Here is an 18,828-nt window from a genome sequence, read left to right on the forward strand (position 1 = left end):
GACCGAGAATCACCCTGGCTTGCAGTGTCGGCCCCTCGCCCAGCAGGTGGCGCGCTGCAGAACTGGGTCCGATATGGGGAACTGGGAAGAGGAGGGTGCCCAGGACTCCTGGGTTCTCTCCCCGGCTCTGGGAGGGGAGTGGGGGCTGGTGGGTTAGAGCAGGGGGCGCTGGGAGCCAGGACTCCTGGGTTCTCTCCCGGGCTCTGGGAGGGGAGTGGGGGCTGGTGGGTTAGAGCAGGGGGGGCTGGGAGCCAGGACTCCTGGGTTCTCTCCCCGGCTCTGGGAGGGGAGTGGGGGCTGGTGGGTTAAAGCAGGGGGCGCTGGGAGCCAGGACTCCTGGGTTCTCTCCCTAGCTCTGGGAGGGGAGTGGGGGCTGGTGGGTTAGAGCAGGGGGGGCTGGGAGCCAGGATTCCTGGGTTTTCTCCCCAGCTTTGTTATGTGATGTAGGGTCTATCCCTTACTGCTGTGCCTCAGTTTCCCCTCCTGTATCTCTTTAGACTGTCAGTTTTTAGGATCAGGGTCTTTCATTCTGTGTATGGGCAGTGCCCGGCCTGACGGGCCAGGACAAGAAGCCATAACCCCCGATCACCTCGCCCCAGTCGAACAGCTGTTCAGACTTTCCTGATAAGGCTGGAGGGGAGCCAGGGCCCCAGAGCTGGGCTGGCCGGCCAGTCCCTGACCCGGGACGGGATGGGAGCCAACGCTCCTGGAAGGGGAAAGGCCCTGTATCCAATTCCCCACCCGTGAGCCAGGCAGTTCCTTCCCTGAGTCGGGGAGAGAACCCAGTTCTCCTGGTTCCCAGCCCCCCTGTAACCCACCCACCCACCCCCAGCGCCGGGAGAGAACCCGGAGTCCTGGCTCCCAGCCCCCAATCTCCTCCCAGAGCCGGGGAAGAACCCAGGAGTCCTACCCTGCCCCTCCCATGCCCCCCCACAGGAAGTGGTAGGAATTCCCATCCCCACGTGTCTCCTCTGGAATGTGGTGACGTCACCGAGGGGTCCATTAAAAAAACTTTTTTTGGGAGTTAGGAGAAAAAAAACTTTTGTGGGAAGATTGGAGCCGGTGGGGTCCGGAACCTCCGGGACCCTCCCTCCACCGGGCCTGGGACCCTCCCCCGCCCCACGAGTGGGGCAGAACAGGAGGGGTTTGGACACCCCCCCCCCCAGCTGGGAATCCCCCATCGGAACCAGGTAAGAATCGGGTTCCCCCGCCCCGCAGGAATTCCCCCCACGTGATCAGAGACACCCCCCCTCCCTCTCCCCGAGCCAGGGACCCCATCACCCTTAGCACCCCCAGGGCCCCGGACCTCTCTCCAGCCCATTCTGCCCCTGGGAACCCAGGAGTCCTGGCTCCCAGCCCCCCCTTCTCTAACCACCAGACCCCACTCCCCTCCCAGAGCCGGGGAGAGAACCCAGGAGTCCTGGCTCCCAGCCACCCCGCTCTAACCCACCAGCCCCCACTCCCCTTCCAGAGCCGGGGGGAGAACCCAGGAGTCCTGGCTCCCAGCCCCCCCTGCTCTAACTCATCAGACCCCACTCCCCTCCCAGAGCCGGGGAGAGAACCCAGGAGTCCTGGCTCCCAGCCCCCTCTGCTCTAACCCACCAGCCCCCGCTCCCCTCCCAGAGCCAGGGAGAGAACCCAGGAGTCCTGGCTCCCAGCCCACCCCCCTAACCTCTCTGCATCCTTCCTCCCCTCCGCAGGTCCCAGAGATGTCCGGTCCCACCTGGCTTCCCCCCAAGCAGCCGAACTCTTCAGGCTCTCCCGGCATCTCGGTCTCTGCTCCGGCGCTCTGCAAACCCCAGAAGAAATACGCTCCGGTCCCCGCGCCCCCCAGGCCGGCCCCCCAGGAGCAGAATGGGGGTGGCATGAGCGGGCCGGGCTACCAGCCTTCGGGCCCTGGTAAATACCCGTTTTCCACCCTCCCAGTACCCGATTGGTCTGATCCAGGTGGGGGGCAGGGCTAGTTGGCGGGCGGGGGGAGAATACAGAGGGAGGGGGCCTGTGGGTCTGACCCTTGCTGTCTCCCCTCTAGGCAGCCTCCCGTCCCGTTCCCTGCCCTCTGGTTTCCGCCCCCCGGCTGGCTCAGAGCGTCATTATCCATCACCCCCTGGAACCAAGGATGAGCCGGGGGCACCCTGGGGTGGCTCCCCCTCTGCCGGACGCGGGTACCACATGCAGGTAGGAGGGGGGGAAGAGGGGTCCCTGGAGAGTGGGGAGGTGGGACAGGACTTGGGGTCCCTGGTGGGGCAGGAACTGGGAGGTTGAATTGCCTGGTGTATGACCCATCCTGCGGGGGGAGGGGCACCCTCCAACCTCTCCTGGCAATCAGGCATTTGGCGTGCCGGTGGAAGGGGGGGTGACTGACCTCCCACGCAGCCCCCTGTCCTGACTCCAGCCTTGGAGAAGGCCTACATTTCCCATAATTCACCTACCCTGGTCATGTGGGGCACGTGGGAAGGCTCCTTCCTGACCATCTCCTGCCCTGGAGAATGCGGCTTGATTCCCATTACACTCCAGAACTCCCTGCCACTAGGACAGCAGCTGGACTGCATCATCCCAGCTGACAGGCCTGGGTAGTACCTTACAGCCCCGCTCTCCCCACACCCTCATTGTCTGTTTCCTTAGGGGCCTGCCCTAGACCCAGGGCCCCACCGCCCCTCCAGCATCGACGCCCAAATAGACTCGCTCACCAGTATGTTGGCTGATATGGAGAGCGCCGGCCCGCAACGCCGGGGGGAGAGGCAGGTAAACAGCCCCCCCGGGAGGGTTCTGGGGGAGGGGGTGTTGACGCGGTGGGTTTTCATTGGCACAGTCTCTCCTGCCCTACTGAGATTTCAGTCCCTATAATCCCATCCTTCCGAGTACCTTCTTGTCTGTCTCCTGCCTACCGCATGGTCACTCCAGCACCTGATATCTCTGGAACCGGTGGACACAGACTCCCGCGTGTGATGCCGTTGGAAAGTAGAGCTCCTGGGTTTTCTGGTGGTATCACCCACCCCTTTCTCCCTCCCCCAGTTCCCCAGGAATCGGCCACCGAAAATCACGTTCCAACCAGAACCTCGGGGTGAGGGAACTGGAGGTGGCTCACGGGATGTCACAGTGGGCCCTCCTTTATTGCCCAATATCTCCTGAACCAATGGGCGGAGAGATGAGCGCCAGGCACCGTTGGAAAGCTAAGACTTTAAGCTTTCCAACGGGGTATGACGTGCTTCCATCCTTCATGGTTCACAAGCTATTGATGGTTTCACTGAGTCACTGTTGGCCTAGCAAGAGTTGACGATCAACATGGACTAGTTGGGTTCCTTGGAGAATGATGGGCGTTTCAATGCATTTAGGGTTGGGGTGGATTTGCAGGCTGGGGGGCTGGTAATATGGGGTCCCCCCCAAAGCCAGGAGGGGTCCCCCAAAACCCCACACCAGCCTACATCTCATCTTTCCTCTCCTTTCTTCTCCAGAACTTCGACTCCGTCCCGTACCCGTCGGCCTCTGGCCCCCCGCAGCCCGGACCCCCCAAAATGCCTGGCCCCTACAAGCCGGGCTCTTTCGCCCCCAAGAACTCGCCCTACGGTCCATCGCCCCAACCTGCCACCTCAACGGCTTCCTCTGGGCCGTCTCCCCAGTACGGGGCCGGCTACCTGCGGGTGCCACCCGGGCATAAGCCCTACCCGCAGCCCATGCCCGCGTCCTATACCACATCGGCTGGGCCGGCCTTTAACGTCCAGGTCAAAGTTGCCCAGCCGGTGCTCGGTTACGGTCAACCGAGGCACCGGGCTGAGCAGGCCTATGCCCCCCCCTCGCCCCAGGCTGGCCACGGGGCCCAGTACGCCTTGGAGCAGGGCGCCAGGGGGGAGGAGGGCTGGTATCTGGAGCCGGGGGGTTACGGCAAGAGGCCAGGCAAGGGGGAGAGCTATGGGGCTGGGGGGCTGGCCAAGCCGGCGGAGGCGTCTGGGGGTCCGTACCAGGCTGCCACTGGGACCCTGGGCAAGGAAGAGACGGCGGTGACAGGAAAGGTGCCCCCTGGTGGTGGAGGAGGATACCAGCACCAGGTAACATGAGAGGGAATGGGACGGGAGTGTGAGCGGGGGCAGATCCTCTGGGAGGGGCGTGGGGGCTGGTGGGTTAGAGCAGGGGGGGCTGGGAGCCAGGACTCCTGGGTTCTCTCCCTGGCTCTGGAAGGGGAGTGGGGGCTGGTGGGTTAGAGCAGGGGGGGCTGGGAGCCAGGACTCCTGGGTTCTCTCCCCTGCTCAGGGAGGGGAGTGGGGGCTGGTAGTTAGAACAGGGAGGGGCTGGGAGCCAGGACTCCTGGGTTCTTTCTCTGGCTCTGGAAGGGGAATGGGGACTGGTGGGTTAGAGCAGGGGGGCGGGGAGCCAGGACTCCTGGGTTCTTTCCTGCCGGGGATTGTATCCCCTCATGGGGGGGGGGGGGCAGATCAATGTGAGCGAAGCCTCCAGCCGAGCTCTCGCTCCCCCAGGCCCCACCGAGCCGCCCGGAGGAGGAGCTGGACAGACTGACCAGGAAGCTGGTGCACGACATGAATCACCCGCCGGCGGGGGAGTACTTCGGTGAGGGGGGCAGGGGGCGCGAGTCGGGTAGGGTTACCATATTTAAAAAATAAAAAAAGAGAACACTCCATGGGGCCCTGGCCCCGCCCCCTTCCCACCCCCTTTCCCAAAGTCCCCGCCCTGACTCCACTCCCTGCCCTGAGCGCCCGCATTCCCCCTCCCTCCCAGCCACGCGAAAAGGGCTGCCCGAGCGCTACCGGCTTCACGGTTTGCCAGGCAGCCCCCAGACCCTGCGCCCCCAGGAGGGGAAGCGCCCAGCCGGGGGCGCAGGGTCTGGAGGCATGGGGGTTGCCCGAAGCGGGTAGCACAGGGAGCACAGCAGCCCCCGGCGCCCGCTCTAAGGTAAGCCAGGGAGGATTTTTCCCGGACATGTTCGGCTTTTTGGCATTTCCCCCTGGACGGGGGTTTGAAAAACCGGATGTATGGTAACCCTAGAGTCGGGGGGGGGGGGGTGGGCGGTGGGGGCTAGTGCTTGCGGGGCAGGGAGGGGGATGGGGTGATTGTGGCGGTGGGGGGAAGGGTCAGCGGAGGAGCTGGGGGTCCCCCTGTGACCCTGCCCCCTTTGCCCTTCTCCCCAGGGCGCTGCGCCCGCTGTGGGGAGAACGTGGTGGGGGACGGGACGGGCTGCGTGGCCATGGACCAGGTCTTCCATGTGCCCTGCTTCACCTGCACCACCTGCCACGCCCGGCTGCGGGGCCAACCCTTCTACGCCATGGAGCGGCGGGCGTACTGTGAGGCCTGCTACGTCGTGAGTGCCGGGGGGCCGGACACCTGGGTTCTAGCCCCGGTGCGGGGAGGGGAATGGGGGCTGGTGGGTCAGAGCAGGGGGGCTGGGAGCCAGGACTCCTGGGTTCCCTCCCCGGCTCTGGGAGGGGAGTGGGGGCTGGTGGTTAGAGTAGGGGGGGCTGGGAGCCCGGACTCTTGGGTTCTCTCCCCGGCTCTGGGAGGGGAGTGGGGGCTGGTGGGTTAGAGCAGGGGGCGCTGGGAGCCCGGACTCCTGGGTTCTCTCCCCAGCTCGACGAGGGGAGTGGGGGCTGGTGGGTCAGAGCAGGGGGGGCTGGGAGCCAGGACTCCTGGGTTCTCTCCCTGGCTCTGGGAGGGGAGTGGGGGCTGGTGGGTTAGAGCAGGGGGGGCTGGGAGCCAGGACTCCTGGGTTCTCTCCCCGGCTCTGGGAGGGGAGCGTGGGCTGGTGGGTCAGAGCAGGGGGGCTGGGAGCCAGGACTCTTGGGTTCTCTCCCCAGCTCGGCGAGGGGAGTGGTGTCGGGTGGGTTACAGCTGCGGGGGTGGGGGGCTGGCCCCAGACCCACGGCTCTCCCCTCCCTCCAGGTGACGCTGGAGAAATGCTCCAGGTGCTCCAAGCCCATCCTGGACCGGATCCTGCGGGCCATGGGCAAGGCCTATCACCCCCAGTGCTTCACCTGTGTCGTCTGCCACCACTGCCTGGACGGGGTCCCCTTCACCGTGGACGCCACCAGCCAGGTCCACTGCATCGAGGACTTCCACCGGTACGGCCCCGCCCCCTAGCCTGTAGCCCCGCCCCCTGTCAGCCCGGCCCTGAGCTCTCCTTTCCCCTCTCTCTGCCCCGCAGGAAGTTCGCCCCACGCTGCTCCGTGTGTGGCAACGCCATCATGCCCGAGCCCGGGCAGGAGGAGACGGTCAGGATCGTGGCCCTGGATCGGAGCTTCCACATTGGGTGCTACAAGTGTGAGGTGCGGGAGCGGGGCTGGGAGCCCGGATGCCTGGGTTCTCTCCCTGGCTCTGGGAGGGGAGTGGGGGCCGATGGCTTAGAGCAGGGGGCTGGGAGCCAGGACTCCTGGGTTCTCTCCCCGGCTCTGGGAGGGGAGTGGAGGCGGGTGGGTTAGGGCAGGGGGGCTGGGAGCCAGGACTCCTGGGTTCTCTCCCCGGCTCTGGGAGGGGAGTGGAGGCTGGTGGGTTAGGGCCGGGGGGCTGGGAGCCAGGACTCCTGGGTTCTCTCCCCGGCTCTGGGAGGGGAGTGGAGGCTGGTGGGTTAGGGCAAGGGGGCTGGGAGCCAGGACTCCTGGGTTCTCTCCCCGGCTCTGGGAGGGGAGTGGAGGCTGGTGGGTTAGGGCAGGGGGCTGGGAGCCCGGACGCCTAGGTTCTAACAGACTCTGTCCCCCCGCCCCAGGAGTGCGGGCTGCTGCTGTCATCAGAGGGCGAGGGCCGCGGCTGCTACCCCCTGGACGGGCACATCCTGTGCAAGTCGTGCAGTGCCCGGCGCATCCAGGAGCTCTCCTCGAAGATCACCACTGACTGCTGAGTGCGCGGGGGGCTCAGCTCCCCGCTCACCCCCAGGTCTCTGCCCTGGGTGGGGGCCCTGTCTGCCCTCAATGCCAGCAGCTGCTTCAGTATCAGTCAATTTGGGGTCCCCCCGCACCCTGTTTCTCCCATCCCCTAGGGGGCAAAGAACCTGCCTTATGCCCCCCAGATTTCTGCCCCTGGCTATGTCGGCATCTAATATTGGGGTCTCCCTGCACGCCACTTCTCCCATCATTTTGGGGGGCAGAGCCCCCCATTTCTTGTTACCCCCTAGCTCCATTGTCATCTATTAACCCCTCTCTGCCCCCCCATTTCTCCCTTCACTTTGGGGGCACGTTTGCCCTCCCAGAGTCCCTGCTCTGCCAACAGCTGTTAATTTGGGGTCCCCTCTGCCCCTTGCCTCCCCCCAATTCCTCAGCCCCGGCCCCAAGGTCAAGACAAGGGGGGGGGTGGCAGGAAAAGGAGAGGTGGAATTCACCCTGCTCTAATATTGGGGTGAGGTTGGACCCCCCCCCCTCCCCAGCTGGTATAAAGCAGGGGGCGGGGCTTGGTGGCTGGACAGGAAGTGAACCTGTCTCTTTGCCCCTCCCCCATTTCTCTTGGCCCTGCCCCCCAGCCTCTTGGCCCCGCCCCCTCCCGGGGAAGGTTCTCTCCTGCCCCTCCCCTCAGCTGAAATATCAGCTGTGCCCGGGGGGGGGGGGGTCTGCCCCTTAATTCCCCAGCAGGTATCCCCAATATTTCTTACTGGGGGGGGGTTGTATTTCTCCCCACTCCAGGGATTCAGAGACCAGTTGATGAGGGGTGGGGGGATGCTCAGGATTTGGGGTTTCTCCCAAATTTGGGGTCAGTTTGTTTTTTGGAGGGTCATGGGGGGGGGGGCTGCCCCTTCCCCGAAGGAGCCCTGACTCCCCACCTGTTTTGGGGGTGGCCCTTTGGACCCTAACAACCCCCCAGCTGTGTGTATCAGGATGCCTGGGTTCCATCCCCCGCTCCTGGGAGGGGAATAGGAGTGGGGGGGGGGGCAGGACTCGTGGGTTCTATCCCTGGCTGGGGGAGGGGAGGGGGTTCCTTCATCACCATTAACGATTTCCATTGCATGCTTCACCCTCTCTCCCCCCCCCCCCGACTCTATAAACACCCTCCCCCTTTCTGGGCCATGGGGATGGATTAAAGATTTGTTTTTTCACTCTTGGCAATACAATGTCCTGCTTTCTTTTGTTCAGAGGCGTTACTGGGGGGGGAGTGGGGACTGGTGGGTTAAGCGGGGGGGCTGGGAGCCAGGACTCCTGGGTTCTCTCCCCGGCTCTGGGAGGGGAGTGGGGGCTGGTGGGTCAGAGCAGGGGGCCGGGAGCCAGGACTCCTGGGTTCGCTCCCCGGCTCTGGGAGGAGAGTGGGGGCTGGTGGGTCAGAGCAGAGGGGGCTGGGAGCCAGGACTCCTGGGTTCTCTCCCCGGCTCTGGGAGGGGAGTGGGGGCTGGTGGGTTAGAGCAGGGAGGGCTGGGAGCCAGGACCCCTGGGTTCTCTCCCCAGCTCTGGGAGGGGAGTGGGGGCTGGTGGGTTAGAGCAGGGGGGCGCTGGGAGCCAGGACTCCTGGGTTCTCTCCCAGCCTCTGGGAGGGGAGTGGGGGCTGGTGGGTTAGAGCAGGGAGGGGCTGTGAGCCAGGACTCCTGGGTTCTCTCCCCGGCTCTGGGAGGGGAGTGGGGGCTGGTGGGTTAGAGCAGGGGAGCTGGGAGCCAGATCTCCTGGGTTTTCTAGATTCCGACACCCGGACCGCTGTGATCCGGTCTGACCTGTACAGCCCCGGCCACGGGCCTGCCCTGAAATCATCTCTCAAAGTCGCCTCTTAACCTTCTCTGCATTAAGCTAAATCGCTGGCGCTCCGTGAGGCGGTCCCACTACGGCCGGTTTTCTAATTCTTTAATCCTTCGTGTGGCTCTTTTCCATCTCCAATTTAGCCCCGTCCGTCTTGAATTGTGGGCGCCAGACCCAGACACGGGAGTCCAGCCGCTGTTGCACAAGGGCCAAATTCAGAGATAAAATCATCTCTCTGCGCCTCCTGCTCCAGATTCCCCTGTTTATACGTCCCAGGAGCGTATTCGCTCTTTTAGCCACAGCGTCGCCCTGGGAGATCGTGTTCAGCTGCTGCTCCTCCACCATGCCGGCCAAATCTCTTTCAGAGTCCCCACTTCCCGGGATAAAGCCCCCCCACCCTGTAAGTATGGCCTGTGTTTGTTGTTCCTAGATGTCTGTTTGTCTTAGTATGATTTAAAAAAACAACAACCCACCTCCTTACTGTCCTTAACTGTGCAGGCCACAGCTCTTTGTGGCCCTTTTGCTTCCCTTATCAATGTACTATGATTCCTCGTTCGTTTTTCAATCCAGCGGTCGGCTCCTCTTTAGCCGTGCAGACGAGATGGAATAAAGACCAGTCGAGTCAAGAACTGGTCAGCTCTAACGCAGAGACGGTTATTTTTTTTAAATCCCCCCCCCCCGAATTCAGCACTGGCAGCTGGCGCGCATTGAAACGAACGATTCCCCCCCACTCCCAGGGGACGCCGGGTCCCATCCGGCCCCAGGGCAGGGACTGGCTGGCGCAGGGAGCTGGGGAATGGGGCAGGGGCCTGTCCCCTCTAGGGGGCGCCAGCTCCCACCTGGCCCTGAGGAGGGGGAGACTGGCTAGTGGGAGGGAGTTGGGGGGCGCGGGCTTTTTGGGAAGAAAGCAAGTGCTGGACAGTCTTTAACTCTCCCCTGCCCCCCCCCCACAAATTCCCCAGCTCACGGGGAGGGGGGCGAGAGGCCAGAATTGGGGCAGGGGGGTCCCTCTTGTGTCTGTCTGGACCCTCCCAGGAGGCTTCCACCTCCCACCCCCCGGCGATTCCTTCGCTTGGTTGCCTCCCAGGGGTGTGAGTCTGGGTGGGGATGGGGAGGAGCCACTGGGACCCTGTGGGGGGTGGGATCCCCCCTCCTGGCACCCCCTGCCTGCCCACACCCCCCCCCCACGTACCCCTGGCGGCTCATTGGCTGGCCTCTGGGAGGGGGGGTATATAAGAGGCAGGCAGGGGGGGGGCGCTGGTCACACACAAGACTTGGCTGCTTCCCATCTTCGTGTGAGGCGGCTGGTTTTGGGGGTGAGCCTTGGCACCATGAGGTCCCCGCTTTTCTTCCTCCTCTTTCTCCTCGCCAGCTCCGCACTGTGCCCTGGGGTGCCCGCCAGTGCCCCCAGCTCCGTGCCCCCCACCTGGGGAGCCAGGTGAGATGGGGGGGGGTATGGTCAGAGGGCCCCTGGCGGGGGGAAGGGGGAATTTGGGGGTGCTGCAGGGATTGGAGGGCTGGGGGGTCCTGTAGAGATTGAGGAGGGATGGGGGGACTGATGCTGGGGTTTGGGGGGTGCTGTATAGCTTGGGGGGGCTATATAGAGATTGGGGTGCTCCAGATGGTGATTGGGGTGCTGTGTAGATTGGGAGTAGCCCTGAGGAGTTTGGGGGTGCCGCACAGATTGGGGGGATGGAGTATTGTTGCTGTCTAGTTTTGGGGTGTTCCAGGGGGTTGAGGGTACTGCATACCCTGGGGGGGCACCTCAGATGTCAGGGGGGCTGTGATGAAATTCCGGGGCTCTGGGAAAAGCAAGGGGTGTTGCATAGATGGGGGTGCTCCCGGGGGAGTTGGGGGTGCTGCGGTGTAGATTGGGGGTTGGAAGTGTATGGGGGGCTGTGCAGGAATTGGGGGGTGCCCTGGCGGAGTTTGGGGCCCTCTGCAGAAATTGGGGGTGGTCGGGTTATTTTTGCATGGAGAGGGGGTGTGCAGAAATTGGGGTCCCCCAGAGTGATGGGGGGGCTGTAGATTTTGAGAGGGTGGCCCTGGGGGGCTATAGAGATGGGGTGCTCCAGGGGGAATGAGGGGTGCTGTGTTGATTGAGGGGATCCTGGGGGGCTAGAGATTTGGGGGGCTGTGGAGAGAGGGGGTGCCATGGAGGGGGTGTTGAAAGGGTCAGATGGGGATCCCCCATTTCCTGAGCAGGGTGGACCCCGATGGGAGTCTGGGGGTGGGCCGGGCAATCTCCCCTGCTCCCCATTTCTCCCAGAAGCCCCCCCAACCCAGCCCCCTCATCTCTCTTCTCCCTCCCAGAACTAGCCCTGGGTATACAGCTGGGGCTGCACATCTGGGAACGGCCAGGGGAGCGGGGCTCTGAGAGCTATTTTGGGGGTCCCCCCAGTCAGGAGAGAGAGTAATTCAGGGTGATTTAGGGGTTACAGGAAGGTGAGGGAAGTGGGGTAGAACCAGGAATGGGGGGGTGAGCCAGGACTCCTGGGTTCTCCCCCCCGCTCTGGGAGGGGAGTGGGGGCTGGTGGGTTGGAGCAGGGAGCCAGGGTTCTCTCTGCGAGTGGGGGAGGGACGGGGTGACTCTTGGTGTGTCTCCCCCCCAGGCGCTGTCCCCGGGCCCTGGTGCGAAAAGCCCGCTCCGGGCTCCTGCGCGCTGATCTGTCTGCCCAGGATGCAGCCGCCCGCTGGCACCTGCCCCCCGCGACCCCCCGGGAGCGAAAAGCCGGCTGCAAGAGCTTCTACTGGAAAACCCTCACCTCCTGCTAGCCCTGCCCCCTGGGGGTGCCAGCCCCCCACCACTCCCTGCCCGGGGGGGCTCTGCCGTCCCATTCCCCGGTGCTTTGGGGGGTCCTGAAATGCCATGAGCAATTCCCAATAAAACCAGTTCTGGTGCTTCCTCCCACCCACAGGCTCTGTGGTCCTGTCTGTTCCCGCCAGCATGAGTTGTGGGGAGAACCCAGGCGTCCGGGCTCCCAGCCCCTCTGACCTAACCGCCAGCCCCCCACTTGCCTCCCAGAGCCAGGGAGAGAACCCAGGAGTCCTGGCTCCCAGCCCCCCCTGCTCTAACCCACCAGCTCCAACTCTCTCTCTCCTGGCTCTGGGAGGGGAGTGGGGGCTGGTGGGTTAGAGCAGGGGGGCTGGGAGCCAGGACTCCTGGGTTCTCTCCCCAGCTCTTAGCAAAGAGTGGGGGCTCACAGGGCCCTTTATGGAATGAACTTTGTTCTCCCCCCAGTGATGGGTCACCCGTCACTGCCCCCCCTTTCAATGCTCTCGGTTCTGGTGCTGGGAGGGTTAACGGGTCTCGGCCCAGCTGGGGGCTCCCCCCCACCCCCCCTGACCTTTCGGCTGCTGACTATTAAACATGATGAGTTTTTCCTTAATTTCTCCCAGCAGGGGTGCGTGGGGGCGGGGGCAAGCTGATGAAGTCACAGCGCCCCCCACTCCACCCGTCCCCAGTCTGCAGCTGAACAGAACAGGAATCCGCGCACTGAGATGAGTGGGGGTCTTGGCCGAAGTGTCCTTCACCCCCCCCCACGGGACCCCGTAAACCCAACTTGGGGGGCAGGGGCTGGACAGAAGGGAGGGACCCCTCAATTTGCCCCATTCTATACAGACCCCCCCTTTCCCCACCACTGAGCTGAGTTAGAGCAGGGGGGGCTGGGAGCCAGGAGTCCTGCGTTCTCTCCCTGGCTCTGGGAGGGGAGTGGGGGCTGGGAGCCAGGACTCCTGGGTTCTCTCCCCGGCTCGGGAGGGGAGTGGGGGCTGGGAGCCAGGACTCCTGGGTTCTCTCCCCGGCTCTGGGAGGGGAGTGGGGGCTGGGAGCCAGGACTCCTGGGTTCTCTCCCCGGCTCTGGGAGGGGAGTGGGGTAGGGGCCCGGATCAATATGCTGGAGAGGGGGCCCACCCCAGGGCTGGAGAAAGGAGAGGGAGAGAGGAAAAAGAGATACAAGCCCCCCCCCTTTATCCCCCCCAACAGCGGTGATGGATCGGAGCTGGCGTCTGTGACCTGCTCACACCAGCACCTGGAGAGAGGCTGCAGCGGGGGGGCTGCGGACTCTTTCCCCCCCCAGGCTGTCAGAGCTCAGCACCAGCTGTGCCCCCTCCCACTGCCCCCTACTGCTAATGGGTCTCCCAGCTACCATCCCTGCTGGGCGTGAGCCACCCAGCGACAATGGGGGGGGCTGGGAGCCAGGACTCCTGGGTTCTCTCCCCGGCTCTGGGAGGGGAGTGGGGGCTGGGAGCCAGGACTCCTGGGTTCTCTCCCCGGCTCTGGGAGGGGAGCGGGCGCTGGTGGTTAATTTCAGGTCTCCCATCTCTCACACGGGGAGCTGACGACACTCCCGGGAGTGACCACTGTCATCCCCCCGGCTGCGTTCGCGCACCGTCCAGGGTCCCTGAGGCGCTGAGACAAGATGCCTTCGCCCAAACCCCAGTTCGGCCTCCGTTTATTGGGATTGCTCGCAAGCCGCTTCGTTGCTGGGTGAGGCCCCACTGGCCTGGTGAGGAGCGGGGCCCGTATGGACCCAGAGATTGGACTCATGGGGGTTGGGTGGGTGGAGAAGCTGGAGGGCGGGGTGTGAGGGAGGGATGGATGGATGGGGGCATGGAGGGATGTGGGAGATGGAGGGAGGATGGATGGAAGGAGGGCACTGGGGAGAGATGGATGGATGGATGGATGGAGGGGGATGGGCTGTGGGGGATGGATGGAGGGAGGGCTGTGTGGATAGAGGGACGGATGGAGGGCTGTGGGAGATGGATGGAGGGCTGTGTGGGATAGAGGGACGGATGGAGGGCTGTGGGAGATGGATGGAGGGCTGTGTGGGATAGAGGGACGGATGGAGGGCTGGGGAGGGGCAGACGCAGGACGCCGTGGGGCCCGGAGGGCTCCGGCTGGTTTAGCTCCGTCACCTCTGCCTGGCACCGGTGGCCGCATCAGCCCGCCTCCCCGTGGCCCCGGATCACCGTCTGTCCCCTGCCAGCCTCTGCAGGGCCTCGCCACCCAGCTCCACGCAGTGCCAGCCGCCCGCCTCCGTCTTGTCTTGGGCCCCGAGCTGCCGGTACCATGCCAGGGCCCGGACGTTCCACTCCGCCACCGTGAACTTCATCTCGACGCAGCCGCGGGCCAGCGCCAGCTGCAGCAACCGGGGAGGGGCAGGTCACCACATGGGGGGGGGGGGGGGGAGACTGGGGTGTGGGAGGCCCGGCTCTGGGTCAGAGGGAAGGCGCATCCAGTCTCAATGCATGGACTAATCCCACCAAGCTAATCCAGCCCCATCTAATCCTAATCCAGACCCATCTAGTCCTAATCCCAACATGTCTAATCATAATCCAGATCCCATACCATCTTAACCCCAATCCAGCCCCTCTTAATCCTAATCCTAATCCCACTTTAGACACCAATCTAACCCTAATCCTCATTCAGATGTCCCAAATCCTACACTCAACATAACCCAAATGATTCTGCCCTCTAATCCTAATTCAGACTCATTGTCTTTTTACCCTAATCCAGATACCACCATCTAAACCTAATCCTCACTCCTCCTCTAACCCTAATCTAGATTCCCCCAACTCCCCCTAATCCAGATTCTCCCAGATAACACTAGCCTTAATCCACTTTCCCCTTAATCCACTCGCTATCCCTTATACCAATCCGGATTAGCTTCCTATTGAGCCATGTCATCCTGAATCCCGACTACAGTTTGTGACGAAGTTGGGGATTTTTTGAGTGTTTTACATGAGTAGCCCCCGTGCCTCTGTTTCCCCATGTGCTGCCTGTTTAACAAGGTGGTGGGAGAGGGTTTGTGGTTGCAGAGGACCAGGTGTGACCTCACCTGACAGCTGGGACCCCAGACAATGGCCTGGAGATGGGGGTTGCTAGGACCAAGGGCCTGGAGAGTTTCCTGTGCTGGGTTCAGACGCTCAACAAACCCTCCTGTGAGAGTCGCTCCGGGCTAGAGAACGGGGTGGCATTATTCCCTCTGGAAGTGGAGGCCCCGGGGGTCCAGAGCGAGGGGACTCCCTGAGCGGACCCACAGCGAGAGGCGGGTGTGCTAAGGCTTGGAGAGCTGCGGTTCCCGGAGGTGGAACCCCCGAGAGAGAGTGGACCCCCGAAAAGGGCAGTTCCCCCCTCCAGGGACCATGCGGAGCCGGGAGAGAGCAGAGTCCTGTAAAACCATGACACGGCTATATAAATATATTCCTACCCTCCCTTGATCTAACTATCCATTATCCAAGTCAAGAAAAAAATCAAATCCTAATATTAATCCAGATTGTGTTTGTCTAAACCTAATCCCAATCCTAATTCAAATCCATTTTATTTAACCCTGCATTATCTAGCCCAAATCCCAATCCAGTCTGCTCAATCTTTCCCCAATCGACCCCTAATCCCAATCCAAACCGTTTAATCTATCCCCTGTCTACCCCAATCCCAATCCAGGCTGTTTAATCTATCCACAATCCACCCCTAATCCCAGTCCAGACTGTAATCTATCCCCAATCCAGGGTAACTCTATTTGCCCCTAATCCCTATCCAGACATTTTAATCTATCCACAATCTACCCCAATCCCAATCCAGTCTGCTTAATCTATCCCCAGTCTACTCCTAATCCCAATCCAGACTGCTTAATCTGTCCCCAATCTACCTTCAATCCCAATCCAGACTGTGAAATCTATTCCCAATCCAGGGTAACTCTATTTGCCCCTGATCCCTATCCAGACATTTTAATCCATCCCAGATTGCCCTAATCCATCTCTATTGACAGTGGCACCTTGAGAACATATCCCCCAGGACCCGCTGCTGACCCCAGGGCCCGCTGCTGACCCCAGGGGGGGCCACACCCTCTGGGACAGGGGTGGGGGGGGAGAAGGAGAAGGGGGCGGGGTTTGTGCCTGATCCCCTGACACTCCAGCCCAAATCCCGTGAGCCAATCTCCTCCCCTCATTGGGGTTGGCTGGGGGAGAACCTGGGGGGTGGGGCAGAGGGAGAGGGGGTAAAATCTTACCTTGGCCACTTCACTCATCAGCTTCTTCCCGATCCCCTGGCCTGGGGAGCCAAAGCCCGCAAAGGGAGGGTTACAACTCATTTGAGTCCATACGGGCACCGTCCTCCCTCCCACACCAATCAGCATCCATAGCCTCCTCCCCCTCTCCCCCCCCAAAAACCGGGGTGAGTAAGAGGTGAACCGGCCCTGTGAATGCCAGCGGAGTGACTCCTGATTGACTCCGGATTGAGCAAGAGGTGAACCGGCCCTGTGAATGCCAGCGGAGTGACTCCTGATTGACTCCGGATTGAGCAAGAGGGGAACCAGCCCTGTGAACGCCAGCGGAGTGACTTCTGATTGACAGTGGGGAGTTCACAGCTGTCCTACTAGATGACATGACATTGTCCTGCTTTGTTTCCCACCTCCCTGTTGCCTGGCTCGTTAACCATTGACGGACTCGGCGGTCCAGATTATCGCCATGACCTGAACAGAGGCGGTGGAGCCTTCTGGGGCCGTCATCCTGAGCGGGCGGCCTTGACCCTTGGCTGGAGCCATCCTGGCTCCTGGAACACGCTGGCAGAAACTCTTCCTTCTCTCTTGACTGCAAGGCTGATTCCCGCTGTTCCCTTCACTCTGGAGTCAATCAGGAGTCACTCCACTGGAGTCACACTGGGGCCGATTTTGCCTCCTGTTCCCCCTGCACCCCATCCTCTCCCCTGCCGTGGCTCATTCCCCAAAGGACGCAGCATGGCCCCCTACCTCTGGACTCAGAGACCACATATAGATTCTCCAAGTAGACGATGCGGCCAGTGTTCACACTGTAGCCGAAGAAGAATAAGGCGTAACCGATTAGGTGACCTGGGGGAGAGAGAGGGATCAAACAGGGGCCAGCCACTTGGGCGGGGGATCCACCACACAGGAGCTGAGGTCCAGGTCCGGATCCAGTGACAGACGGGGTTTGGCCCTGGTTTAGATGGGGATAAAGCCGCAGAGTCAGAACTACTCTGGATTCACACCAGCTCAGGATCCAGACTGCTGGTTCCAATGGAGTGACTCTTGATTGACCCTGGAGTGAATGAGACGGGAATTTGGCCCCATTGATTCCACTGGAGTGACTCCTGATAGACACCAGAGTGAGCGAGAGGGGAATCGGACCTACTGACTCCAGCGGAGTGACTCCTGATTGACACCGGAGTGACTCCTGATTGACACTGGAGTGAGAGTTGCCAAGGGCTATGAATTTACTTACCTTGCTTGCCTTCTTGTTCCGGGGCCAGTTCCGCGACGAGACATTGGTAGAAGGGGTCCCCTCCAAACCCATCAGCGCTCAACACTACAGGGAGAAATGGAGCAGACAGACATCAGGTGTGGGTAGGAGTTTGGAGTGGTGGTGGGAAGGATTGGGGGGGGGGGGGTCGGGGATGAGTTTGGGGAAAACTGGGAGTTCGGGGCAAAGGTCAGGAGGGGGCTGGGGGGTGAATCTGGGGGAGATAATTTGGGGGAGGTTGCTGGGGAAGGTTGGGCGGTCAAAGTGAGTTGGGGGGATCAGGCTGAGTTTGGGGGTGTCCCCTTCCCCCTGCCAGCCCCCCACTCTCTGGCTCACCCTGGGAGTTGATTTTGACCTCGTCCAGCAGGTTATGATATTCGGCAATCTCCTGGGGGAACAAACAGTCAGAGACTCCGGGAACAAGCGAGACTCGGGCGGGGGGAGCCCCAACACTGTGGCTAGACAGATTTTGGGGTGTGTCCGGGGATGGATAGATAAGATTAGACGTGTAGGCAGACAGGGCTCTGACCTCCCAAAGGGGCTGGGATGCCCTGGGACCCCAAGATGGACCTAACTGAGGCGGGCCTTGTTGTCTGTGCCTGCAAGACCTGTCTTGGACTGTGCTCCTGTCATCTAATAAACCTTCTGCTTTACTGGCTGGCTGAGAGTCACGGTGAATCGCAGGAAGCCGGGGGTGCAAGGCTTTGTGTCCCCCCACACTCCGTGACACCGCCTCTGGGGAAACCGAGGCACAGAACATTTCCCCTGGAGGGGGCCCCAAGGTCACACCAGAAGGGAACCCCGGCGTCCTGATGCCCCCGGCCCCCAGGCTGATGCCCCCCCGGCCCCCACCCCTGCCCCGCGGCAGCTCACACGGATCATGCCCATGAGGTGGTCGCAGTCGGCGCTCTGGGCCGGGCGGACGATGCACTCCATGGCCGCTCGGGGCCGGCGGGCAACGGCACTGGGTGTGGCCTTCCGGTCCGCCGCTAGCACAGGGATTTACAGCTGTCCACACCCCCCACTTCCTCCCTCCCTCCGCCCCCGCTCCCCAGCCCACGCCTTCCCCACCAAGGCCTAGCAGCTCTGGGATCCAGCTGCGGAGCCGGATCTAGGGGAAATTCCCATGTCTGGGAAGCCGGCAGCTTGGATCAAGCCAGGGGCCTGGGGATGAGACGGCAAGCGAGCGGGGCACCGTGCCGGGGTGAAAGGTCCCGCATGAACCCCTTCTTCCCCCCCGCCAGGTCCTGATAAGCCACGAGCACCTGGGGTCGTAACAAGGGCACCCCCCAGCCGGGGAATCAGAGCTCTGAGAGCTACCTCCGGCCTCTGGATAATTTCCACTGGGGTGGTGGAGTCCCAGCCACCCCCCGCTCTAACCCACCAGCCCCCACTCCCCTCCCAGAGCCGGGGAGAGAACCCAGGAGTCCTGGCTCCCAGCCCCCACTCCCCTCCCAGAGCCGGGGAGAGAACCCAGGAGTCCTGGCTCCCAGCCCCCACTCCCCTCCCAGAGCCGGGGAGAGAACCCAGGAGTCCTGGCTCCCAGCCCTCCCTGCTCTAACCCACCAGCCCCCACTCCCCTCCCAGAGCCAGGGAGAGAACCCAGGAGTCCTGGCTCCCAGCCCTCCCTGCTCTAACCCACCAGCCCCCACTCCCCTCCCAGAGCCGGGGAGAGAACCCAGGAGCCCTGGCTCCCAGCCCCCCTGTTCTAACCCACCAGCCCCCACTCCCCTCAAAGAGCTGAGGAGAGAACCCAGGAGTCCTGGCTCCCAGCCCCCCCGTTCTAACCCACCAGCCCCCACTCCCCTCAAAGAGCCGGGGAGAGAACCCAGGAGTCCTGGCTCCCAGCCCCCCCTGCTCTAACCCACCAGCCCCCACTCCCCTCCCAGAGAGAGGGAGAGAACCCAGGAGTCCTGGCTCC

The 18,828-nt window shown here is 62.7% G+C and overlaps 2 protein-coding genes across 5 annotated transcripts; one reads left to right on the top strand and one right to left on the bottom strand.

The window, feature by feature from the left end:
• Positions 1 to 418: 418 nt before the first annotated feature.
• Positions 419 to 8,036, top strand: TRIP6 (thyroid hormone receptor interactor 6). 2 transcript variants are annotated; one of them, XM_005279349.5, is made up of 10 exons: positions 856 to 1,190; positions 1,701 to 1,899; positions 2,033 to 2,178; positions 2,626 to 2,745; positions 3,456 to 4,046; positions 4,473 to 4,563; positions 5,142 to 5,311; positions 5,890 to 6,068; positions 6,152 to 6,272; positions 6,710 to 8,036. In XM_005279349.5, the coding sequence occupies exons 2-10, from the start codon at positions 1,710 to 1,712 to the stop codon at positions 6,839 to 6,841; spliced, it is 1,740 nt and encodes a 579-aa protein (XP_005279406.4). In that variant the 5' UTR covers positions 856 to 1,190; positions 1,701 to 1,709; the 3' UTR covers positions 6,842 to 8,036. The 2 variants fall into 2 exon arrangements, with proteins under 2 accessions (XP_042703684.2, XP_005279406.4); XM_042847750.2 differs by lacking the exon at positions 2,626 to 2,745 and having other exon boundaries at positions 419 to 1,190.
• A 5,052-nt stretch (positions 8,037 to 13,088) lies between these two features.
• LOC101943129 (thialysine N-epsilon-acetyltransferase-like) lies at positions 13,089 to 17,940 on the bottom strand. 3 transcript variants are annotated; one of them, XM_005279340.5, is made up of 6 exons: positions 17,781 to 17,939; positions 17,244 to 17,295; positions 16,890 to 16,973; positions 16,400 to 16,498; positions 15,662 to 15,702; positions 13,089 to 13,792 (listed from the first exon to the last, which is right to left on the bottom strand). In XM_005279340.5, exons 1-6 carry the CDS (start codon positions 17,841 to 17,843, stop codon positions 13,619 to 13,621), a joined length of 513 nt encoding a protein of 170 aa, XP_005279397.1. In that variant the 5' UTR covers positions 17,844 to 17,939; the 3' UTR covers positions 13,089 to 13,618. The 3 variants fall into 3 exon arrangements, with proteins under 3 accessions (XP_005279397.1, XP_042703691.1, XP_005279398.1); XM_042847757.2 differs by lacking the exon at positions 16,400 to 16,498 and having other exon boundaries at positions 17,781 to 17,940; XM_005279341.5 differs by lacking the exon at positions 17,244 to 17,295 and having other exon boundaries at positions 17,783 to 17,923.
• Between the last annotated feature and the right edge of the window lie 888 nt (positions 17,941 to 18,828).

The sequence above is a fragment of the Chrysemys picta genome, chromosome 16 (assembly GCF_011386835.1).
Source record: "Chrysemys picta bellii isolate R12L10 chromosome 16, ASM1138683v2, whole genome shotgun sequence".
Classification (NCBI taxonomy): domain Eukaryota; kingdom Metazoa; phylum Chordata; order Testudines; family Emydidae; genus Chrysemys; species Chrysemys picta.

Coding starts and splice junctions, on each gene's coding strand:
- TRIP6 (XM_005279349.5), top strand. CDS start 1,710: ATGTCCGGTCCCACCTGGCTTCCCCCCAAGCAGCCGAACTCTTCAGGC. Junction 2,179..2,625: donor GACGCGGGTACCACATGCAG/GTAGGAGGGGGG, acceptor CTGTTTCCTTAG/GGGCCTGCCCTAGACCCAGG. Junction 5,312..5,889: donor ACTGTGAGGCCTGCTACGTC/GTGAGTGCCGGG, acceptor CCCTCCCTCCAG/GTGACGCTGGAGAAATGCTC.
- LOC101943129 (XM_005279340.5), bottom strand. CDS start 17,843: ATGGAGTGCATCGTCCGCCCGGCCCAGAGCGCCGACTGCGACCACCTC. Junction 16,499..16,889: donor GGAACAAGAAGGCAAGCAAG/GTAAGTAAATTC, acceptor TCTCTCCCCCAG/GTCACCTAATCGGTTACGCC. Junction 15,703..16,399: donor TGTGGTCTCTGAGTCCAGAG/GTAGGGGGCCAT, acceptor TTGGCTCCCCAG/GCCAGGGGATCGGGAAGAAG.